We start from the raw sequence: 24,738 nt of genomic DNA, 5'->3' as shown, positions 1-24,738 counted from the left end.
CATTAGAAATTTTGAAATTAAAGAAAACTCAATTTTTAATTGATGATATGAAAGAAGAAATTACCAAACCCCTTATTCATTGTATAACTGGCTGTACATAAAACTTAGTTTCTTAGGGGCTGGGGGTTTAGCTCAGCGGCATAAGCACCTGCCTGGCAAGCAGGTGGTCGTGAGTTCGATCCCTGGTACCGATAAAAATGAAAAAGACAAACAAAACAAAACAAAACAAAACAAAAAACTTAGTTTCTTTATTTCTTAAAATTGCATATTATTATTATTATTCTTTTTTTTACTGGTACCAGGGATCAAACTTACATCCATGCGCTTGCAAGGCAGGCGCTTATGCCGCTAAGCTAAATCCCCAACCCATATTGCATATTATTGCAAAACATTGTGACGTTAACAGTGAAAAGAGCTGCTATTCTTCAAATCATCAGAAATCTTCACCGATCACTGGCATGAATTTGGAGCCTGAATTGAGTGTCATGCTCAGGATGAGATTACAGTGTTGTGCTTTGGAAAGTTACCTTGGGGTTTAATTGCATTCTTGTCATGAGACTACTCTACTTGGAGTCATTTGTCAAGTATTTTTCATCCTTAAAATAAGAATTGTTCAAGGTGCTAGGTGTTAGGAATGAGAATTTTTGAGTCATGTCTTCCTTCTGACACATTGAGTCGTACTAGCCTGACTTTCTCCTCGGCTCCTCCTCTTAGACAGTTGGCTAGCAAATCCTTTGAGACATTTGTTGCATTGTTTCTTTCTCTTGCACTCTTGTTACTATAATCATATTGTGGAACTTTACCTTTTTATAGGCAGATGAATGAAGTAGCCTCTGTTTACTGTCTCAATCTGCTGTGTGTTTCAACTGCTTTATCTTTTTTTTTTTTTTTTTTTTTTTTTCATCTTTTTGGGAAAAGGTTTTGCTATGCAGTTCAGGCTGGCCTCAAATTGCAGCGACCTTCCTGCCTCCTCCCCTAACCGCTGGAATTACGGGCATCACCACCACTCTTGGCTCACTACTTCAAATACTGCTGCTGATTTGAGTTTGGAATTAGGGCAGTAATAATCTAATTCTAAAATCATGTGGCTACTTTGCACATAGCAGTTTTCTTGCCTTAGGGAGCAAAGTCGGACTCCTTGTGTCATGTGCAGGTCTTTGTTGTTTCAGAACGAACCTTCAGTCAGGGCCCACTAGTAAAGTTGGGCTGATAGACTCACATTCTACATCTGTCTATGTTCTCTTTACTTCATGCCTTTGCTCATAGCATCTCTCCTGCTTACTCGAGCATTTTAAGCCAGTATATTGGTTGTCAACTGTTCCACTTATTTTAACATTAAATTATATGCTATTTTAAATTGTAATTTGTGGTTTCTTATATTTATATAGTATCTCTATGTCTAGAATACTGCACTATTGAAAACAGCATGAACCAAATACTTGCTTATTAAAGATTTCTCTGACACTGAAAATATTTTAATAGAAAAGAAGAATGTGCCGTAGATCGCAGTCATGTTCCCCACCAATTCCTCAAAGGACTGTTTCACCCATGATGAAGCTGAAGTTTAATAATACTGACAGCAGACCAATATCTCATGGAGCTGATCAATACTGTATATGAGAAAGGAGAAAAAAATTCATTGTACTTCTTTGGAATGTACAGAGATGACCTTAGATGAAACTTGGAAATAAGCAAATGTGCAGTGTAACCTTGGGCGACTCACCTCATCCACTGCGCACCCTTTGTTAATGTCACAGAGTTTCCTTTGCAGCCCCACAGGTGCTCAGGGTCTCTTTGCTTCCTTAATTACCCTCTAGTTTTACTCTGGCCAGCCCTGAAGTATCCCCTAAAGTTCTGGGGTTTCCACTGCTTTTTAGTGAAAGCTACTGTTTCCTAATGCTGTTGATTTGAATTTTGAAGTAGAACAAGGAGTAATTTGATTCATTAGAATTATGTTAATGTCTCATCACTTTTCCCTGGGTCTGAATTTTCTTGTGAAGTAATTATCTTAATAATCTCTACCATGTGTTAAGCCACCTATATTTTTCTTACTTGTCTTAACTAGTTAAGAATCATTTTCTTATTTAATCCTCATTAATAACTTTAAAGATGAGGGCTTTCTTATTGCCATTTTAAAGATGAGGAAAATGAGGTTTGGAGAGGTTAAGACATTTCTCAAGACCACACAGTTACCAAGTAAGAATCTGACGTGTCCAGCTTCAAACCCTGTAAACGTCACCATTATCTTATACTGTCTGCCATTTCAAGTCAGCAAGTATTTATGAAGTACTTACCATTTGATGGGTTCTATATGGGCATGTTTTTGGGTGGAATTTGGGTCAGTATAAGAAGGCAAAATGAAATTATTCCGGCAGTACAGGAGAAGGATTCCAAACAACAAGCTGCCACTCAAGTGACAAACTGATTGATACTCTTGATTAACAGTTTACACTGACCACAACTCCTTTATTTCAGAAACCACAGATTTGCCTAAGATTTGTTAAAAGTGTCTCAACAAATTGGCTTTGTGGAAGTGGGGGGCCGGGGAGGGGAAAGAACAGTCAATTGTGTATCAGAGCTCTTGGTTAACACAGATGAGACCCATGTTATGTAATATCCTCCCCATCCAACCTCCCGTGCCCCAGCGTGTATATAACACGTAGTGCAATTAAAATACTTTAGTTGAACGTAATTGGTAAATGCTTTTGATAAATGGTTTAAAATTATCTTCAAAGATACTGTAACTATAAATTGATTTATTTTTTATTTGTACTTCATTAACGGCACAGGTTTAAGTTTGGCCTTGTCCTTCAGGAATAATGAATTCTGCTGTGGTGTCCATAAGGGCTATAAAGAGTTGAAGTGTGACTCTTAACCGGCTGCCTTTGTCTTCTGATAGGCACAGTCCTTGGCAGCGTCGCTTTCCACCCGGCAACTGTTACGGATTTCCCGGCGGCTGTCGCAGTACCCTGCTGAAAATCTGCACAGTGCTGTTACTAAAGCGTGCCTTTCCAGGTGAACGCATTCTCCTTTTTACTCAGTTCAACTTTCTGGGTCTTCGATAAAACAGTAACATAAATTTAACTGGTTATTCACAGGTCTTTAAAAATTTGTTCTGAATATACAGCTATTTCAGCCTTGCTCTCAGTTACTAGAACTTACCTAGCATAGTGCATTACCTTCTTTAGGTGAGAAAATAATTTTAAGGCTGGAGGTGTATCTCAGTGGTAGAGTGCAGGCTAGGCATGTGGGAGGCCCTGCGTTCAGTCGTCAGAGCTAAAAAGTAAAATAAAATGAAGTGATAATAATAAAAACCTAAAAAGTACTTTATAGATTAAAAAACCTTTTTTAGTAATTTGCTCATGCTACACAGTAGGATTTGGAACTGGAATTTATGTGTCTTCTCAGCTAGGATGCATAAGTATAATATTTAACACCTCTCAAATGTGTGTTGGGAGTTTCCGTGTTTGATGGTACTGCCCACTTGTCTAAATTTAGCACAACATCTTTTCATTGTATGCTAATAATTTTACTGTCAATTGGAAAGTGACTATAAAACATTACAGAATTTTCTTACAGAATTACATTTTCATGAAGCCGTTTTAAAGAATAACCAATGAGTCCAGAATTTTCTTTTAGACACTTTTCATATAATCTAATATTTCCATATTTTAAATTCTTTGCTTGGGATCCCTTTTTATGATGTTAACTATTGTTCATTTATTCCTTGTTAAGATAAAATAAAAGACTATTTTTTTTTGTCTTTTTCGTTTTTTTATCGGTACTGGGGATCAAAGTCACGACCGCCTGCTTGCAAGGCAGGCGCTTATGCCTCTGAGCTAAATCCCCAGCCCCAAAGACTATATTTTTGTTTTTGTACAATCTGTAATTGAGCTCTTCAGGGTAGTAGACAATTTTTCAGGTAGTTAAACTTGTGCTGTGACTTGATTTTGTTCTACATGTGGCAGATTCTGCTGACCTAAGAATCTTCTCCAATATCTTTAGAATAATTCTTTGAATAACTAATAGTTACAAGAAATAAGAAAATTGATCCCCTGATTCTTTAAGTAGAAAAATATTAGACTTACAAATGAAAATTTGAAAAGGAAAAGGTTTAAATTGTTTATTTTTCAGGTATAAATGGAAGGAATTACAGAGAGAGAGCTTTATTACCTACGCAATGTTTTGTTTTGGGAAGGCTTTGGTTATACATATGAGGCCCTAAGTAAATTGATGGTATTGAGTGATAGAAACAGTGCGGACATTTAGGAAAAAATAATTCTTTGGATATATTAGAGTGAAATTATCTACACAAATTATTCTATAGCCAATAAAATATATGCTCACAAATCAATAAAATTTCAATTTCCTTTGTTTAAAAACAAATAACTATAAATCAAGAAATGAAAATTGATCTAAGAAGTAAACAAGAGTAATCAAAATTTGGAGAACAGTTGTAAAGAAACCCAAACTGTCTGAGAATGTTTAAAGATGTCTCTAGTCCAGTTACACAAGTTTGCACAGAAGAAGTGAGAAAAGCTTCAACAAAGATCAGAAAAAAGCAGAGAATATCTTTTTGTCAGATGTTTTCTTATGTTTTTGGACGGATATCCAAGATACTGTTGAAAAGAAGTAATTTCAAGTGACTCCATTTTTACTTCTTTTTTCTTCAATCATATTTTATTGGTACATTGTGCATATACATAATGGCCACATTCATCATAGAAAATTGGTACATGATGTAATTTGATTCACTTTTTCCCATTTCCCTACACACCCTTCACCCCTCCTCCCCTCTCCATTCACAGAAGCTTTGTTTCCATTTTTCTCCTTTATTTCTCAATTTTTTTTCACTTTTCCCTTCTGGCCTTTTTACCACCATTCTATTTCCCCTTCCTCATTTAAACATTTTCTTCCTGTTTCGCAGTACCTAATATACTTTTTGATCCTTATTTACACTTTCAGTTTCTCATATGAGAAAAGCAATGCAGTATTTACACATGCTCGTCCTATTTACTTCTCTTAATAACATACTTTCAAGGTACAGCCATTTTCCTAGGAATTCCTCAGCTTGTTCTTCTGTATGACAGAGTAGTGCTCCATTGCATAAACAAACCACATCTTCTTTATCTCTTCCTTGATTGACGGGTGTTTTGGCTGTTTCCAAGATTTGTCTGTTACAAACTGTGCTTCTATAAACGTAGGTGTGCATATATCACCGTGGTAAGATGGTTTTAATTCTTTGGGAAGATGCTCAAAAGAGGAATAGCTTGGTCAAAATGGGATCTCTAGCCTAGTTTTTCGAGAAATCTCCACACTGACTTCAACTGTGGTTGCACCAGTCTGTACCCCCCACACTGAAAAAGGGTTCATTTTTCACTACAGTCCTCCCTGCTAGCATTTATTACTGGTTGATTTCTTGATAGCCAGTCTTTCTGGAATGAACTGAAGTCTCAGCGTTGTTTTAATTTGCATCTCTCAAATGATGAGTGATGTCATTTTTTCATGTATTTATTTGCTGTTTGTTCTTCATCTGAAAAGTGATGATACCCATTTTTGGATTGGATATTTAAATTTGGAGGATTTGACTTTTTTTTAGTTCTTTATATGTTCTTAATAGCGATACTTTGTCTGAAGAACAGCTGGCTAACATTTTTTCCCATACTGTGGGTTTTCTCTCCACTCTGTTGGTGGTTTCTCTTGCTGTGTGAAAGCTTTTTAGTAAGATGAGATCCCAGTTATTGATTCTTTGTGATAGTTCCTGTGTGGTCAAAAGTTTTGTTCATAAAGTCTTGGCCTACAACAATGTCTTCAAGATATCCTGTTCTGTCTTCTGTAGATCTAATGTTTCTGTTTAATATTTATATTTTTGATCCATTTCAGTTTTAGTTAAATATAGTTTGAAAGATGTGCGTCTGTTTTTGATCTTAAGCATGTGGAGGGCCAGTTTTTTTTTTTTTTAGCACCATTTATTAAGAGGCTATCTTTTTTTTCCAACAAACATTTTTGATACCATTGTCGAAGATAAAGTGGCTAAGTGTATCTGAAGTTGTTTCTGCATCTTTTAATCTGTTCCATTGATTTTCAGATCTGTTTTTTTTGTTTTGTTTTGTTTTGCTTTGTTTACTACAACCATGCTGTTTTTCTTTTTTTTCTTCTTCTTCTTTTTATCGGTACCGGGGATCGAACTCACGACCGCCTGCTTGCAGGGCAGGTGCTTATGCCGCTGAGCTAAATCCCCAGCCCAACCATGCTGTTTTTATCACAATAACTTTATAGTATAATTTCAAGTCTGAGATTGTGATGCCCCCCCACTTTGCCTTTGTTGCCCAGAATTGCCTTTGCTATTCTAGGTCTTTGCTAGGTTCCAAATGAATTTTTAGATTTGTTTTCTTCTATTCTGTGAGGTATGCTGTAGGAATTTTGCTTGAAATTGCATTATATCTGTATAAAAATTTTGAAAGTATGACCATTTTCACTACATTGGTTCTTCCTACACAAAAACAAGGAATATCTTTCCATTTTTTGATAACCTCTTAAAGCTCCTTTTCCAGAGTACTGTAGGTTTGAATGCAGAAGTTTTTTACTTCCTTCACTACATTGATACCTAGGTATTTCATTTTTTATATGCTATTGTGAAAGGTGTTGTCATCCTAATTTCTCTCTCAGTGAGTTTATTATTTGTGTACAGGAGGTTTATTGAGTTTTGAGTGTTGAGTTTGCATCTAGCTGTCCGTGAACTTTGTTATTAAATCTAGAAGTCTTTTGATGGAGTTTTTGGAGTCTTCTGTGTAGAGTAGCATGCCACCCATCAACAATGATAACGTAACTTCTTCATTTCCTATTATTATCCTTTTATTTCTTTTTATTGTCTAATTGCTCTGGGTAGTTTCCAGAGCTATATTGAATAAGAGCGGTAACAGTAAATATCTTTGTCGTATTCCTGGTTTTAGAGTGAAAACTTTCAGTTTTTGTCCATGAGGTGTGATATGTGTGATATGGGCTGTTGGTTAGTCATCGATGGCTTTTATCAGATTGAGATAAACACCACCTATTCTAATTTTCTATTGGGTTTTTATTATGATTGGGTGCTGAGCTTTGTCAAAAGTTTTTCTGTATCTATTGAAATGATCACATTTTTTCCTTGACTCTGTTAATATGGTATATTACATTTATAGATTTGTATATGTTGAACCATCCCTGCATCCCTGGGATGAATTCTACTTGGTCATATTGTATAATCTTCTTGATGATTTGCTGCATTTTCTTTGGCAGTAACTTATTGAGGATTTTTGCATCTAATTCTGTTAAGGATATTTGTCTATAGTTCTCTTTCTTAGCTGGATTCTTCTCTGGTTTTGGTAATGCTTGCTTTCAGGAGTTAGCTTGGGAGCATTGTTTCCCTTTCAATTTCATTAAATAGTTTTAGAAGTAGTGGTGTTAGGTCTTTCCTAAATTTCTTGTAGAATTCATCAGTGAATCAAATCCATTAGGGGCTGGGCTTTTCTTTGTTGGTAGGTTTTTTAATTACATATTCAGTTTTACTGGTTGATAATAGTTTATTTAGGATTTTTATATATTCTTGATTTGGCTTTGGTAATTCATGTGTATCTATGAATCTGTCCATTTCTTCCACATGTTCCATCTTATTAGAATACAAATTGTCAAAGTAGATATAGATGATCATTTGGATTTCTGCAGTGCCCTTTGTGATTTCAGCCTTTTGACTCCTAGTTGCATGGATTTGAGTCTTTTTTTTTTTCATAACATTGCCTTTCAAAGATCCAACTCTTCGATTTATTGATTCCTCATTTTCTTAGTCTCTATTGCATTAATTTGTGCTCGAGGTTTGGATTTGGCCTACTTTTCTTTTTCTTGAAGTTTGAGGTTCAATGTTAAGTTGTTTATTTGATCTTGTCCTGCTTTCCTGATGTGGGTATTCATTGCTATAAATTTTCCTCATAAGACTTCTTTTGTTGTGTCCTTGTAAGTTCTGGTATGTTAATTTCATCTGTGACACATTGGTTATTTAGGAGAACAGTATTTAATTTCCATGGTTTGTGAAGTTCTTATGACTTCTATTGCCATTAATTTCTAATTTCATTGCACTATGGTCTCATAATATGAATGAGATAATTTCAACTCCTTTGTATTTACTCAAGCATGTTCTATGAACTAGTATGTGATCTATTTTGGAGAACATCTTGTGTGCATCGGAAAAGAATATGTATCCTGATGTTGCAGGGTAGACTTCTTTATAGACATCTACTAAGTCCTTGTGTTCGAAAGTTTGGTTCAGTTCTAACATTTCATCATTAATTTTTGGTCTAGTTGAACTATCTGTTTGTGAAAGTGGGGTTTTGAGATCCTCCACTAAAATTTCATTAGTGCTTATTTATTTTTATCTGTTTTTATTATTATTACTATTATCTATTTTATGTCCATTATTATCTGTTTTATGTAGTTGAGGGCACAGATATTTGTTGCACATATATTTATGATTGTTGTCTCTTCCTCTTGGGTTGTTCTTTTTACAAGGATATAATGACCTTCTCTGTTTCTCTTCATCCATCTTAGATTAAAATTCACTTTGTCTTCAAATAGCATGGCTACCCCTGACTTTTTCTGGGTTCCTGTCACATGGAGTATTGTTTTCTATCCTTTGACTTTTAGTCTATTAATTTCTTTTAAATTAAATGTATTTTTTCTTTCAGATAAAAGACATTTATTACATTTTGTTGAATCATTAACACTGAAATAGTGGACAACAGAACTGTAATCTCATGCCTAATCAAAGCTCTTCTAGCTTTTTACATCTCCATGTTTTTTGCTATTACTATTTCTAAGGAGCTTATACTAACAAAGATTATACAACACAGAACATTAAGCCATATGACCAACACCATAAGTCAGTAGTGATTTAAGTCTGCAATTTAACATGTAAAATTTTATATGATTTAACCTTTAATTCTTTTTTTTATGGGTAGAAGTAATACATAATTTCAAAGAAAAAAATAAACAGTAAGAAATCAGTTTATGATTACAGATTGTCTTCTTACAGATAGTTATTCAAGATAGTAAAGTGGAGCATATAAAGTGGGAATTCAAACAGTGAGATTGCAACCAGTTCTGTTCAACTATCCAACCAAAACTTAGAAATATGGTTATCAATCCTATACGCTTAAACATACATACAGCTACCCATATCCTCAATTATGTTGACACTGAATAAACACAAGTAGGCTAATATCACTCTGAACAAAGAATAATACCTTTGCTGGGTTTCACATTATGACACTCCAGATCAGCACTGGGTATTTTAGTGTCTCTTTTTCTTCAAAGTATTTGTCCACTTCATCATGTGTCATAAGATCAGTTCTCATAAACTGTTTACAGATTCTACATTATAACCTTTAACTCTTGTCTAGGTTTTTCTACTGCTCTGCTTTTCCTCTGCATTCACATAAATCTTTGGATTCTGTGTGTAAGCCAAGCATCATTGAGAGTTCTTGGCGATACAGTTAATGGTGACTAAAGCAGATACCACAGTCAGTGGAAGGACCAAACACAACAATGATGTTGAACTGCAGCCTGGATAAGAGCCCTGAAGAAAGCACAATGTGCCAGAGGAAGGAGAATTTGTCTATTCTGGGGTAAAAATGGGCGTCAGACAAGGAGTTTTGTATGCGTCATATCATTGGATCTTTCTTTTTGATCCAATCTGCCAGTCTGTGTAGCCTCAAGCATTCTAGGGCCTCCTGCGTACGAGGCGTGTGCTGTATCACTGAGCGGCAGCTACAGCCCTCTAGTAGAATTGTGAGGTAGGAGTGGTCCCACACTGAAAGACAAGAGCCTCTAGCTTGAAGCAAGTGCATCAGTTCCCAGGCAGGAATCACATTGTGATGATACTGAATGCCAATAAGGAAAAACCTAAAAATTTCGAGAAGAAATGGTTTCAAGGAACAGATAATGATAAAAGGTAAATTCCTTAATCTGATAAGGAGTATCTGTCAGAAATTTGTAGCAAATATTGGTATTTCTGTAATTAAATATTTTATTTTTCTGAGTGAAGTGAGAGGTAGGGAAGAAAGAAGCACTTATTATATAACTTTTATTTTAGCTTTTGCTACCTTTCTCCATCTCTCTCCATCTCCAATTTATGGGGGGAAAGAAATCGTACGTTGCTGCTCCTTGATATCCATAAGGGATTGGCTCCAGGATCCCCACAGATACCAAAATCCATTGATGCTCAAGTGCCCTATAGAAAATAGCACAGTATTTGCACCTAATATACCTATATTCTCCCACATTTCAGTTACCTCTAGCTTAGTAATAATATTGAATATAATATAAATACCTATTATATTGTAGTATTTAGGGAAAACAAAGAAAAAGTCTGTATGTTCAGTACAGATGGTTTTTGAAATTTTTTTTATTTTATGAAAAAATAAAACACAATTTTCTAACAAAATAATAAGTGAAAAACAATGGTATACTATATATTGTTATCTTCAAAAAGATACAGAGTATAAGACATAAACAGATGATAACACTGTAGTGGATTGGTAACTGGTGGTCAACTTAAACAGCAGCTAAAACGAATCAGCGTGGAGCTGAGCATGGATGGCCCATCTGAGGACTGTTACCAGCATAAAAAGGAGACCTGGAGTGGAAGAGTAGTGGTGTGGGTCTCCTAAGTGTTGTTGTTTGGAGCCACTGGTTCTCCTGGAGGAGCTTCTCATGCTGGCTCCCCTGATATGAACTCGGCGGCTCTCATTGGCTGAGCTCTGGATCTTGTTTCCGGGTGGCTGCATTTCACTTTGGGGGAGCTCTGGTCCTTACTTTGAGCGTTGCTTCAGTGTGTACTGTTTAATCTCCAGGAGTTCGTCACGCTGGCTTCCTGATATAAGCTTGGCTATTCTCATACATAAAAGTAAAATCCAGAATATAACACAAAGGCTGGCAAGCACAAGGTTCTGAGTTTGATTCCTGATACCAAAAAAGAAAAAAAAGGCATATAAATCACTACAAGGTGTAAGCCACTGTATAAGGTATAAGCTGTAAGTTAGTAAAAGATGTTTAACAGAATTTATCATTAAAAAGTTTTGAGGCCATAGCTCAGTGGCATAAATGCCTGCCTGGCAAGTGCAAGGTCCTGAGTTCGACCCCTGGTTAAAAAAAAAGTTTTGATATTTAGAGACTACAAATTAATAAGGAAAAATGATCACTCATGTAAAGAAGGATAATTCAGTAATTCAATAAATATTTGAAAGGATGATCAACTTCATTATTGATCATGGCAATAAGATTTAAAACAAAAATCAGCTATAATTTTATACTTTTAAAACTTTTACTTATAAGTGTTTTATAAAACATTCTCTATAATTTTCTGAAACATTGAAATAGTTCACTGATTAAAAGTGCTTACTTTTTGTTTTCATAGGTATTTCACTGCATCAAGTAGCTGAATTTTCCAGTGCTAGTAACTAACCATGATAAAACTGTTTGCTTATTGCCTTATGACCCTTTGGAAATAGAAATGAATACTAAGCTATCTTGTTTATGCATCATCTGTTGACTTTAGCAAAGCAACAGTCAAAGGCCTTTTATTAAAAAAATATTAACCTTTTCCTCAACATAACACAATGGCAGGAAGGAACCAAACATTATTGGTACATAAAGTATTGTTTTTTTTAAATGATCTCATTTCATATTGTAGTAGTCACAAGGAATTAAATTTTGTTGAAAATTGAAAATGAAAGTTAACATAATTTATATTCAGAGTATTCTATTAAGTAGACAAAAGCAAAGTGGCCTGAATTTAATACATTTTATATTTATTAAATATTATGTTCCTTTTCTTGTTATTTTAATCTTGTAAATATTCATTTGTTTTTGCTAGTTGAATTCAAATTGAAATATTTCTTTGTCTTAAGTATTGACTTTCTAAGCACCTTATCCTCATGGCCATCAACTCTTGGAGCTTGGTTCATAATTCATTTTTTTAAGTATTTGAAAACCTAAGGGACCACAGAGAAGAAAATTCAGAATTTTGGTAACTTTTCAAGTATCTTGCATTCCAAAATACATATATTATAGGAGAATTGACTAGCGGTCTCTGTAATAAGAGTTCTACTGTATTCAATTACATTGCATTCCATCAAATTATTTAATTTTGAAAAGTTTTAGGATGATGATCCTTTAGCAGAGAAATTTTAAGATAGACCCATAAGATTTAATAAGAAATAACAATTAAGTATCTTTGATAGTGAAATGGGGCAACTATTCTATTAAAAATATCCTTTTGATAGAAAATGAATATTCTGCTAAATTGGTAACTAAAAGTCAAAAGTCAGATAGAAGTAATCATATATACTGTTGGATAATTAATGTTTGTGAGTATTTTTTTATTGTCTCAAAGAATGATTTTGCTTATGGGAGAGACTGGGTATTCAGATATTTATTTTCGGGTATCATTTTAAAAATGCAGACCTTTAGCCTTTTGTGTTCATCCAGCTAACTCTGTAAGTCTAATAGATCTTAACAATCACATTTCAAGGCCTTTGAAAAATATTAGGCTCCTTTTATAAAACTTGACTAAATTAAATACCTTCAAACATTTGAAACTTTATTAATATATTTCCTATATTCCATTTGACCCACAAATATAATAAACTACTTTTACAAGTAGGACACACCATAAATCATCTTAAATATTCTGATGCTGTTTGTAAATTTAAGAGTTAAACCCACAAGTCTAAATTCATCTGCTGTACATTCTAAGTAAGACTGGTTTACCGAGCCCTTTGGTCTTTTTCTTCCGCTCTGGCTATTCACATCCTTCTCCCATATTTGCTGTCCTCCACAGGCTTTACAGGGCAATCTAGAAATGTTCTAATACAGGGCCTTTGTGGGAATGAGTTGACAGATTCCTGTAGATGTCAGGGATACCTTCAAATAGCAAACAAGTCTAAGCTTGTTACTAATCCATGCTAGTGAAGGTGATCTGATGGGAAGTAATAGAGATCCAGGTGCAGGTCCTAATATTACTAATGGGGTGAGAGGAAGACTAGGTAGCATGCCACAAGGGCTCAAGAAACAGGACAAAAAAACCAGCTGTTGAGTCTGAGAGATGCGTATGAACCTCAGTGCAATGATCTAAAAGTTGTGATGAAAAGTCAACAATTCTCATATCAAAGTGGAGGACTAAACAGAGGCAAATAAAGGCTAATGTCTGATACATATTTTGGAATATTATGTGATGGTGCGTTACAAGCTCATCTATTTCCCTCTGCTTCATTCCAGCTCTCCCTTACTAGTTTACACTCGAGCCATCACGAAAGATTTAGAGCTATGTAAAAGCTACAGTAGAAATGGTTTGTTCTTAGTATGCTATTTGGAACATACATCAGAACATGGTGGCTAGTTTATAATATACAGTGCAGATCACTATGGATTAAAGATCATTTCTCTGGGTTTACCTGGGATTATAAATTCTAGATTATAAGTTTATCCATATAAGTGGAGAGCTGTTTCATATTCAAAGTACAGGATACTCACAGTCTGTTTCTGTGGTTGAAGAATGCCTTTGTCACTCACCAATTGTTTTGACAACATATTTATAGAATAGCTATGGAGATGTATTTTTTTAATGGCAGAGAGAAGGAAGCTGGATAATTTTTCATTCAATCATTTATGTTAGCAAATAAAGAAAATCTCATTAATCCACCTCCACTGATTTAAATTTGTGATTGCTGACTTAAAGCAGACTAGACTATTGCTGTTTTATCTAAGAAGATTTGATAAGCCAGTTACACAATAGACAAGATATATGAAGTATACTAAATCCATTTATGAAAGCAAATTGTCTTATTTATTATAAAATGTTACATATAAATGATTAATGGTAATTATAAATGAGCTTTAATTAGTTATCAAAGGAGATTCCATAGATGTAATTTCTGTATACTCCCAAGTTAATATTTATTGTAAACGTTTGTATGCTTTGATTTTGCAGATCCAGACTGGTCTTCCATAATTCCTTGTAATTAGTAAAGAGATATGTGTGTGTGCATGTGTGTGTGAGAGAGAGAGAAATAATATTTAAAAATCAGAAAGTTTTATCATTTCATCCATTTCTCCCCACCCTCTCCTCCTGCCAGGTTCTTGCCAAGCCTTGCTAAGTCAGCATTAGAAAAAAATTTGGCAGATGCTGCAATAGAAGCAGGTACTGATGATAATCTGGAACCAGAACTGGAGAATTTCAAATGTAAGTTGGTTCTTTGTAAAGTTAAATAATAATTACCAAACACTGGATGATATTATAATTTCAATAAAAATGTTTTTTTGTTTTCTAATCATAAAGTTTTGAAGAAATGAGGTTGCTATTCATGTTAAAAAGCCAGAGGGCTCCAGCTACGGTTTACTAGTTAAACCTTAGAATATTTACTTAAGTACACACTACATATAGTTCTCTCTACCTCAAAAGTTACAATAGACACTGTATTAATTGAATTATGATAAATCAACTTACCTAGTTTTCTTTTTTTGTTCTTTTTTTTTTGGTACCAGGGATCAAAATCATGACCTTGTGCCTATTAAGCAAACACTTGAACTGCTGAGCTAAAACTCCAACCCACTTACCTACTTTTGGCACATATATATTTTTCCAAATATGTCTCACTATAAAATCTAGAATTTTGTTTTTGCACATTTATATTTTGAGGGCCACCACTGTCCTCTGGAACATATTTGGGAAACTTTTCTAGTTTGATACAGACTAAAATAATAATCAGAATTGTATGATTCCTTCCATTTCCACTTGTGTTATCATTCATGTTAAATTTTTTTCTGGCTAATCACAAGTATAATTTTGATTTTTGGGGAGACCTAGCTCTTTTTTTTTGATAGTTTCTGTTCTTCAATTAGAAGAAAATGAGAGTCTCCATTTTGTATATTAGTACATTTGTAGTATATGATGATTACATTTTTGTGGAGAACAGATACAGGTACATAACATATCTTAATTCTTTTTATTCCTCTTTCCCTTTCTGTTTTCTTGCTCCCTCCATCTCTGGCTCCTTATTTGTAGAAGATTTCTCTCTCTCTCTCTTTCTCTCTCTCTCTCTCTCTCTCTCTCTCTCTCTCTCTCCTCCCTTCCCCGTCCCTCCCTCTCTTTCACTGTCTGTTTCTCTGTTTCCTATTGTCTATCTTTTTCTGTTGTTCTTAAAATTATTTAATCTCTGGGTTTCTTGAAGAAGAAAATTTATATGATATTTAAGTCTAAGTGTCTCATTTCTTTCACTTAATATTAGCGTCTTCAGGTACATTCATTTTTGAAGTAACTACTTATTTTATCAAAGCAGTTAATGTATGAAAACTGTCTAAAAGGAACTATTGTAGGTCTCTTTCTAGATATTTTTAATAATTGGGACTATGTTGAACCAAAAATTGATATTAATGAAATTAGAAAGCATTTTTAGAATAAAATTATAAATTTGATATGCTGATAAAAAAGACAATAACTCTGGGACTTGTAAACTGATGATGTTACTTGATTGAATCTTTTAATATATCTAAAGAAAGACTATATGGCTGATATCTCAGTGTACTCTCAAAGTCTCAGATAGTCATAGCGGGTACTTTTTGGAGGTGGCTGGGTCTAGGGTGTATGTTGCTGGAATCAAGGATGTGATGCTGATTTTTTTTCGTACCGGGGATTGAACTCATCACCTGGCATTTGCCAGGCAGGTGCTGATGCCTCTAAGATAAACCTTCAGCCCCGTAATGCTGAAATTGATTGATGATAGGATGCTAGATTTAAGGCTTCTCCACCCTGGTTGTGAATGGTACCTGCTCAAAGGTTGGGTAGTCTGGAAGAGATATAAGGAACAGAAGGAGGGTTTCTGTTTGTCCCTTGTACTTTGTCTCTTGCTTCCTGCTTGCTGTCTTCTGCCTGCCCTTCTTTGGTCTGGACTGTTTCTCCTTGCTGACACCCCTCTGCTATGTCACCCTGCCTTAGAACTGCCAATGATGAACTGAAACCTCTACAAACTTGAGCCAAGTAAACATTTCCTACTTTTTAGGGTGTTGGGTATTTTGTCTCAGCAAGAGGAAATGTGACTAAGAATTCAGTAGCAGAAGAGACTTTTTTGCTGTAACATTACCTAGCCATGTAGTTTAAGAGCCTTTGGAACTGGCTTGTGGGGAGAATTTGGAAATGTTTAGAGATGCCGGCTGAAGAAGCAGCCCTGAAATGCGTCATGCTGCACTTCATGGGACATTCTTATCAGAACCCAGAAGACCAGGGGCTAATAGAAATGCTGACAGTAAAGACCAGGATTAAGTGTTTTCTACTGGGAAGAAGGACTTCATTGGCTATTGGACTCCAGAACCTGTGTGTTATCCCCCGGTAGAAAGTCTGGCAGCATTTTGTTCCTGTCTGGAGTCTTGGCCTGAGACTAAGATCAGAAGGCTAATCTTGCAAAAGAAATTTCAAGGCAGACTAATGTTTTGGGGTGTATAATGACTGGTATGTGTGCTTGAGGGAAGATTAGCCAGATTTATGTTAGGAATCAAAAGCAAAAAGCCCAGCAAAATGATTTAAAATGTTTTGAGTTTGGCCAGAAAAGAAACTCTAGTAAAGTTGCAGCCTGTAAAGATGAAATAGAGAAGAAATTGTTAGCTGAAAAGCCTAGCAAAAACAAACAAAAAACAAAAACCAGAAAAACCCCAGTCAAATATTTCAGAAGAGGACATAGGTCTAAGGACATCACAAGAACCAGCATCACCCCACAAAATGCAAAAGTGAAAGACTTTAATGAGAGAATCCCCAGAGCACCATGTACCAGAAGAGAGGCAGACTAGGGAAATTTTTCCTTAGGATTTGGTTCATAGGCAACTGGACCTCTCAGCCAGGAGAGAAGGAAATCTGGCTTCTATATCAGCTGGCAAAAGACTTCGTCACCATCCACCCGGTGCTGGTTTTAGGTACATGCAGAATACAAGAGTTGTAGGCTCAGGAAAGCTTCCACCCAGATTTCAAAAGAGAGTCTGGAGACCGGACAGTATGACCTGAGATGGCAGTGTGTGAAACTGTGAATGTGAAGTTGAAGATGTGGTGACCCCAGAAGTCTGGAGAAGGGATGTGACTCATTTGAGAAAAGCGGCAAGCAGGGAGCAAAGTCAACTCAAGAGAGAAACTTTGGAAGCTGCAATCACCAGCCATGCCAGAGAGCAGAGCCACCTAAGCCCATTAGAGTTCACATCTTGCCATAGCTTACCTTGGATGCTGGACATAGAACCACAGGACTTAATGTTTGCCCTGCTAGATTTTGGACTTGCCTTGGTCCCATTCCTTTGTACATTTCAGAATGGTAATGTCTATCTTGTGCAATTGAATGTTGGACATGTTTAAATTCCTTTTAATTTCTATAGAAGCCTGCAGCTAAGATTTTGCCTTAAATCTCAGAGGAGACTTTGGTCTTGGACTTTTCTGCAATGCTGAAACTGTTAGGATTTTAACAACTCTAAGAGATAGAATAAATGCCTTTTGCATAAAGAGAGGTATATGAGTCTTTAGCAGCCATGAGTAGAATGTTATGACTTAAATCCCCCACCCAGAGTATCATACAGTGATAGATGGGACTTTTACAGAGGAGGCTGGATGTAGGATGTGTGCTTCTGGGATCAAGGATGTGATGCTAGAATTGATTCACATGGGATGCTAGGATTAAGGCTCTCCACACTGAGTGTAAGTGATACCTGCCTACAGAGTGGGTAGCCTGCATAAGGCATCAGGGACAGAAGGAGGGTCTTGTCCCTTTTCCTTTGTCACTTGCCTGCTGCTCGATTCTTCTTGTCCTGCTTTGCCATGGACTGTTTTTCCTCCGTGATGCCATGCCAACCTGCCTTGGAGTCAGCCAGCTATAAACTGAACTTCTACAAACTGGGAACCAAATTATGCTTTCCTCCTTTAACCTTGGGTGTTGGGTATTTTTGTCTTAGCAATGAGAAAAGTAACTGAGGCAGACTGTGTCATTCAATCTAAAGATTGTTTAGTCTTGATAAGAGGCCAGTGTTAGTGGGGACCGCGTTAGCTGTATGTACATGATAAGGTGATGAAACTTTTTACTTGACTGGTTCCATTCATCTCTAAAGCAGTCTGTCCAGTTGAAAGTGTGTTTATTTCACTCTTCTTGTTAAAAGTCTGTATTCATCAAACAATCTTATGATGAGGCCTTGGCTTCCCACATAGGGCTCCCTCTAAATAATATGTTGATTTTGGTGACTTATCATGATCAACATGAAAGTTGCAGGTTCTATTGTGATATAATAGTTTTCAATTCTGATTTTCCCTCAGATTAACATTTTAATGTTCTCATGGAAATTATATTTGCCTACAGTTGTGATGAGAAAAGCCAGGTTTTGAGCCTTGAGAACGCTGACAAATTTGTCAAGATAGTGCCATCCTGTGAGATTTCTTAGAAGACAGCTAGCCAGCTTTCTCCTAGGAAGGTACTAGCATCACCATTGTTTGAATGTATTTCCCTTTGAAAGCTTATCAGTAAACACTGATTGAGAGAATCAAGTTTTTCAAATAACTTATTTCTACTGAATGTATATGTTTTATAAACTAAATCATAAGTGTTGTGGGACTATTTACACCTGAAATTAGGTGCATCTTTTCAACATACAGGTACAAATGTTGATGTGTTACCACATTCCTGCCCTTTCCCTTTATAGTTTTTAGATTGGGTTTACTCCAAAGTCTTGATAATAGTAAATAAGTAGTAAATTCTCAGCATGACAGCTCATGGCTTTCCTTCTCTGCAGAGCTTGTGAAAACTTAGAAAATGATAAGTATCTATTGAAGGGAGAGGTAACTGTTAAGATTTGTTGTGCTCTGGCAAATGTATAGCACTCAGCAGTGATTAAACAAGGTGACAGGATAGTTATTTTTAGTTCAAAATTTTTCATAGCACTCCATAAAAGCAAATGTTGCTTTCTTCTCCCATCTTTCAAAAATGCCTTTGCACAGAATAGCATTCTAGAGGAAAAACAGACTGCCACTTTCTTATTTGAAATAGTGGGGGGAGGGAAAGTGAATTATTCAAGGCATTGTAATTGTGTATCTGCTTGCTAGCGTATTTCCACAGGATGGAATATTTGGAGTCAAAGGATTGAACATACTGGACTTGTCAGAATGCATGTCAGACTAGACTAAGTTCTATTTTAAGTTCCACTCATATTACTTAATTTATGTTTTAGTTTCCTTGTAATTCTTATGTCATTGTTAAGAGTTACTTGAAGTTATGTGAAGAAAATATGTGATAAATCTCCTGGTTTGGGTTCTGGCATATAAACTGTCCTCAATAAATAACAGCTTTTATTATTGTGATCATTAGTACTGTAACATTGAATACTATCATTAATGTTATTTTTCTTGGAAAATGTCAGTGTTCATGTCTGTCTCCCATAGAGAGTACAATAAGACATGTACCCTGACTTTTAGAAATGTATAATTAATTTCCTTCTTTCAAAGAGCTCATAATCTCCTCCAGATCAACAAAGTTTCCCAATTTCTTGTTAAGTATTTAAAATATAGCTCCTCTGGACAATCTTTGAAAATAATAGTTTAAGAAGTCTGGGATGAGTTTGTTATCTTTATTTTTGAGTAGAACTATATGGGATTCTCTTATGGAGTTTCAATGGGTGGGTCCTAACCTATTAAATTCAGCTATTTCAGAGCTTTTGACTATGTGTTTGACTTGTGTGTATGATACAATCTCTAAGCAAACAAGTAGGTGAGTGTAGTTTGACTGTTCTCAGTTGTCAGAACATCCTGTATATGTTGCTTTAAATAAAATGTATTATATTTTGCAATATTTTAGGCCATATGAATGGCTATGGTATTGTATTACCATCACTTTGCTTATTTCTTTAGATATTAAGTTAAAACCCTTGAAGAGCTCAGAGGTGTTACTGAAGCTGTCTTGCATTTTATGTTGGGCAGATTTAGCTTCTTTGGATATTATTCATAGGACATTACTACTATTAATCCTTTTCATGTGTGACATGTTCAGGTGAAGTAGTATCTGGATCTCTGAGGATTGGCACTGTTAGTGCACCGATATATAATGCTCATGAGAAAATGAAGGTGCCTGATGTTCTCTTCTATGACAATATTCAGGTAAGGACATTGTTTTGTGTTTTGGGATAAATAACCACTTGTACTGTGTTAGTTAACTCTGATCCAAGTGATACTGAGATATAACTATATTTGTAATTGTGTACATTCAATTCAGGTGATGCAAAATGAACTGTTAAGCATCTTTCATTGAAGCATTATAAAACTTAAAATTACAAAGATGCTTGAATTGGAGGAGTGGTTGCTATGATGAGATACATTTTATATGGATATATACACACCCATGTTATGTGACTGTATTTCAGGTTAATAAAATAATACATTATTAAATTAAAAACAAAACAGAATTGTCTTATGTTTGTTAGTTAACTCATGTCAGTAATTTAAAGAGGAATGTTCCCTGTGCATCGTTTTCTCATAATCTTTTCCTTTTCCTGCAATTCCTAGTATTTTTATTTCCTTTCATTTTCTTGTAAGGTAGTATAATAAGGAATTCCCCACTTGTACATTAACCAATAGTTATCAACATTCTCCTGAAACATAGAAATAACTGTACCTAAAGCTATATTGTAGATATTTACTTTAATAAGATTTTTTCAGAGGAAATTACTTATAAAAGTTTTCTTTTTCAGAGTTTCTGTCAAGCAATTATATGTTTCTATTATACTAAGAAGTGTATTTACGTTTTCTAGTCACTAATGTGTATGTAAATAACATAACATTTGCAAATTCTAACAGTATGTTAGAACATACTGTTTTTACTATATTAAAGAATTAACAAAAGTAAAATTTTTATATGACATTCTCCAATTGATATCATAATTTATTTCCCTAAATTATGTTAACATTGTTGGAAGCATCTATTCAAATTTTTCTTTGTTTAAACATTTATAATTTGTCAGAACTATAATTATTATTTATGGTATAGAATAGCCTTAACTTTGACTTTTTAAAAAAATGTGTTCTATGTAGGCTTTATTTTTCTTGATGAACATTAGTACTCTTGCATAACCAGTAGATAAATAAACAGAATATGCTACAAGAGAAAAACATGTTTAAAAGGAAAATATACTATTTCCAAATTGTTGGTATTATATTCTATCCATGTAGTGGAAAGGAACAAAGGATCAACAACAAGAAGAAAAACAAGAGTCAGGAAACTGGTAAAAGGGACAGTTGAAAAACTCCACAGTAGCAAAGGTTGAAAAGACTTCACAGCATATAAGAACGTAGGAAATTCAGTAGGAGGGAGACCGTGGTTGCCATGGTGTTTGTGACATAGACACAGAGCACGGCAGGGCTGCTATGAACTTTACACAGAAGCCCTGAGGGCCGCTTTCTAAGCTGTCTCCAAACGTAGCCTTCGTAAAGCTTCAGGAATTAAGTATTAATGAAAAACGATTAGCCCTACCAGTTCTAGACACCTTGGCTTGATTAGGTTTGCTCTGTTGTGTGTGTCTCTGGTTTGTGCTGCCCTTCATCTGCAAAGCAGGGATTCACGGTGTCTCTTGCAGATTTGGGTTCATCTGTTAACCTCGTTGTTCCATGTCTCATTGTCTCCATATCACCTTGCACTGAACCTGGTTTTTAAAATGTATTTTTCTATACATGTATATGTATAGGAAAATTCTATAAATGTATATTTTAGGACAAATACATTTTCTTTGTATTCTTTCTTTTGTATTCCTAGAAAATTGTAAAATGCCTCGCATGTGGTAACTGCCAAGTAAATAAGTATCGAGGGTATTAATAAAAGGATAAATAAGATTTTGAATGTTCATGCTAGAGTGCTATTTCATTAACTGTTTCTACAGAATATTACAGTTGTGCCAGTAGAAAAGAGAAATTTGAGAAAAGGGAGAGTAATAGCTTTTTAGTATGCCTAAGGAGCTATAGATCTGGGAAAAAGAAAATTCTACAGATCAAAATTCTTATCCTTAAATACAGATTTAAATACTTATCCTTAACTGTTAAGATACAGAGATTAAAATACACACATCGCATAGCCACCTCCAAGGCTCAAATTGCCTTTAATCTATGGATGCAAGCAAGTATGTACAGTACACACGTTACTATACATACACAAGTGTGATGGAAGTATATACAGGTTACTATGGTAACACTGATGCAGTGATGGTATCTGATCTGAAAAGCCATAAACAAATTGGGTAGCCAGGTGAAGTTGGGAGAGTCTTGCAGGCAGAAACCAGCATTTGCAGACTTGGTTGTACGAGGGAATAGCTCACTTAGAGAGTCATATGTCTGCTTGGTTGTCACTGGCACAGAGCTGAGGTTGCAGTAGGAATGTGTCAAGAGATGAGGCTGGTGAGTGAGTAAAGGATTAGATCATCTGCTATTGCTAAGAAATTAAGATTCTGTTCACTGTTGAGGAAAGCAGTGAAAGATTTGTGAGCACATTGCATATTTGCTAATTTTGCATTTACTCTTCAATGTTGTCTAGGAGTTAGAATCAAGGAAAAGGGAAACTAGTTCAGTGATTATTGCAATAGCCCAAAGAAATGTTAAGAAAGATTTTAAATAATGTGGGAATATAGTGGCGTAGACACACTGTGGGGTTATTTAGGAGGTAGAGTCTGTGGAACTTTGTTTTAGATGAAAGACAGATTCCCTCCATATATTTTGGTGGAAAAGTAAACTGAAGAGTAAATAGACAATTGTTCTTAATTGGACCCACAGGGGGGAACATCGGATAGGAGCCAGACAGCTGCAGGAGATGAGGCTGAGGCTAGATTGAGAACATGAAGAGTAATCTTTTTCCTAAAGTTTTAAGAGTTATTTAAGGAATTTTGAAAAATGAAGTGGCAAGGTTTTAAATAAAGAAGTGATGGTGTCAATACTGCAGAGAACAGTTTGGCTCAGGAGTCTGAAGTTCCAGAACTAAATCAGCTGATAAAATCTAGGTAACAGATGATAAAACCCTGAATCAAAGCTGTGGTGATAAAAATGAAATGATAGATATGTTTGATTGTTTTTAGTGTTTTAAAACCTAAGATTTAATTAGATCTTGTAAGAGAGGAGCAAGGCAACCATGATAAAGACAGGTTTGGTCTGGTGTTAGAAATAATGCTGGTAATTGGCAAAAGATGCAGGATGAAGAAATGAAATTGAAGAGCAAGTAATGAGCAAAGCTTTGGGCATGACTTTAGGAGACTGGGGAATAACCAAGTGGTTCTGTCATCAGTAAGAAACGTTGTTTAGTACAGAGTTGACAGCTGAAGCCATGAAATAGATGAGAGGACTTAGGGAACACAAGGTCAGAGAGAGCTCTTTGACCTCTGAGGGAGAGCACCCAGTTGTGCCCAGTCTTTGGGTGTTCAGTATGTATAGGCATTGCCTGGCAAGTGCAAGTTTGTGGGTTCAATCTTCAGTACCAAAATAAATAAACTTAAAAAATGAAAATAATTATATATGGGCATATCCAGCTCTGCCCTAGATTGAGATCCTAAAAAAAAGTGGCTGAAAACAAGTGAAGAACAGTAGGAAAAATCTATATAGCAGGAATGTTACACACGAACATCTAATACCAAAGATTAGGAAGAGAAATTGTGGGAGAAATTAAGAAGGAATCTGGACAGACAGCAACAGGGCAGGGAAACTTAAGATATTGTAGAGTGGATATTAAGTGTGGACCAGGAGGATAAGGGAAGAAATGTGTTGGCGGTGACCATAATCTTGGGTAGTATTGGTGGATTTGAATAATCTTTAGATGTAGGGAGGGTATAAAGTAGGGAGAGAAGATAATAGTAAAAAAGAATACAGGTACAGTTTGGATTATTGTTCAGTAATACCTGCTTATGCAAGTAAAGAGGAAATGTTTATTTAGCTCAGATTTTGTAGAGGTTTTAATCCACATTGGCTGGCTCGTAGGCAGGGTGGCCTGGCAGAGGAGAAACAGTTCATGGCAAACAGAAAGCAGCACAGCAAGCAAGAGAGCTTAACTGCTTCTTTCTGCCCTTTTTATATTTTTTCTAGACTACTGAGGTTAAAGTGGATTGATTTAGTAATTGTGTAACCTTAATCCCAAATGTCACACACTCTAGATCCAGCCACCTCTGAAGAAGCCACACCTATGACTGCATGAAGCTTTGGGGGATATCTGGACACAAGCCATACACACTTATTCCAACATTTCCCTCCATTTCTCAAGTAGATAAGCCTTTTTTTTTTCCCAGGAGAAATTTAGTGTTATCTGGAAACTGGCACTGATTTTTCATTTTACTCAAAAGGAAGATGTCTCTAGACTGTATTACGTCCAAAACCCAATTTAAAGATATTTTCTAGAATTTCCTCTTATAGAGTAACCATGGGTATTAGTGAGCTTTCTGGTCACTGGGAAGGGGGACACAAAATGAACGTCCTCATTAAAGGAGAAGGGGCTTTCAGCTAAATTAAACTGAAGTGTCATGAAGTATCAAAAGTATCATGATGCAAGAGCTTGGGAGAGCAGAGGTGCTTAGTTCATTTCATACAGGAAGAAAAGCAGGAGAAGAGTACACCGGGCACCAGATATAGTCCCCGTGCTCACCCCTCCATGACACCTGCACATATCCAGAAGTGTGCTTTGCTAA

At 35.6% G+C, this 24,738-nt stretch overlaps 1 protein-coding gene across 1 annotated transcript in view; it reads left to right on the top strand.

The window, feature by feature from the left end:
* Positions 1–24,738, top strand: part of Vwa8 (von Willebrand factor A domain containing 8) — a 360,850-nt gene that overhangs the window by 132,401 nt on the left and 203,711 nt on the right. Inside the window, exons 17-19 of the mRNA XM_003477459.5 lie at positions 2,900–3,015; positions 14,163–14,269; positions 20,085–20,191. Coding sequence (XP_003477507.2) covers positions 2,900–3,015; positions 14,163–14,269; positions 20,085–20,191 — 330 coding nt within the window. The remainder of the gene's footprint in view (positions 1–2,899; positions 3,016–14,162; positions 14,270–20,084; positions 20,192–24,738) is intronic.

The sequence above is a fragment of the Cavia porcellus genome, unplaced genomic scaffold (genome assembly GCF_034190915.1).
Source record: "Cavia porcellus strain 051 isolate PalLab524CR breed Dunkin Hartley unplaced genomic scaffold, mCavPor4.1 scaffold_21, whole genome shotgun sequence".
Lineage (NCBI taxonomy): Eukaryota > Metazoa > Chordata > Mammalia > Rodentia > Caviidae > Cavia > Cavia porcellus.
Note: the sequence above shows the minus strand (reverse complement) of the source record. Positions and strands in the feature narration are given on the sequence as shown.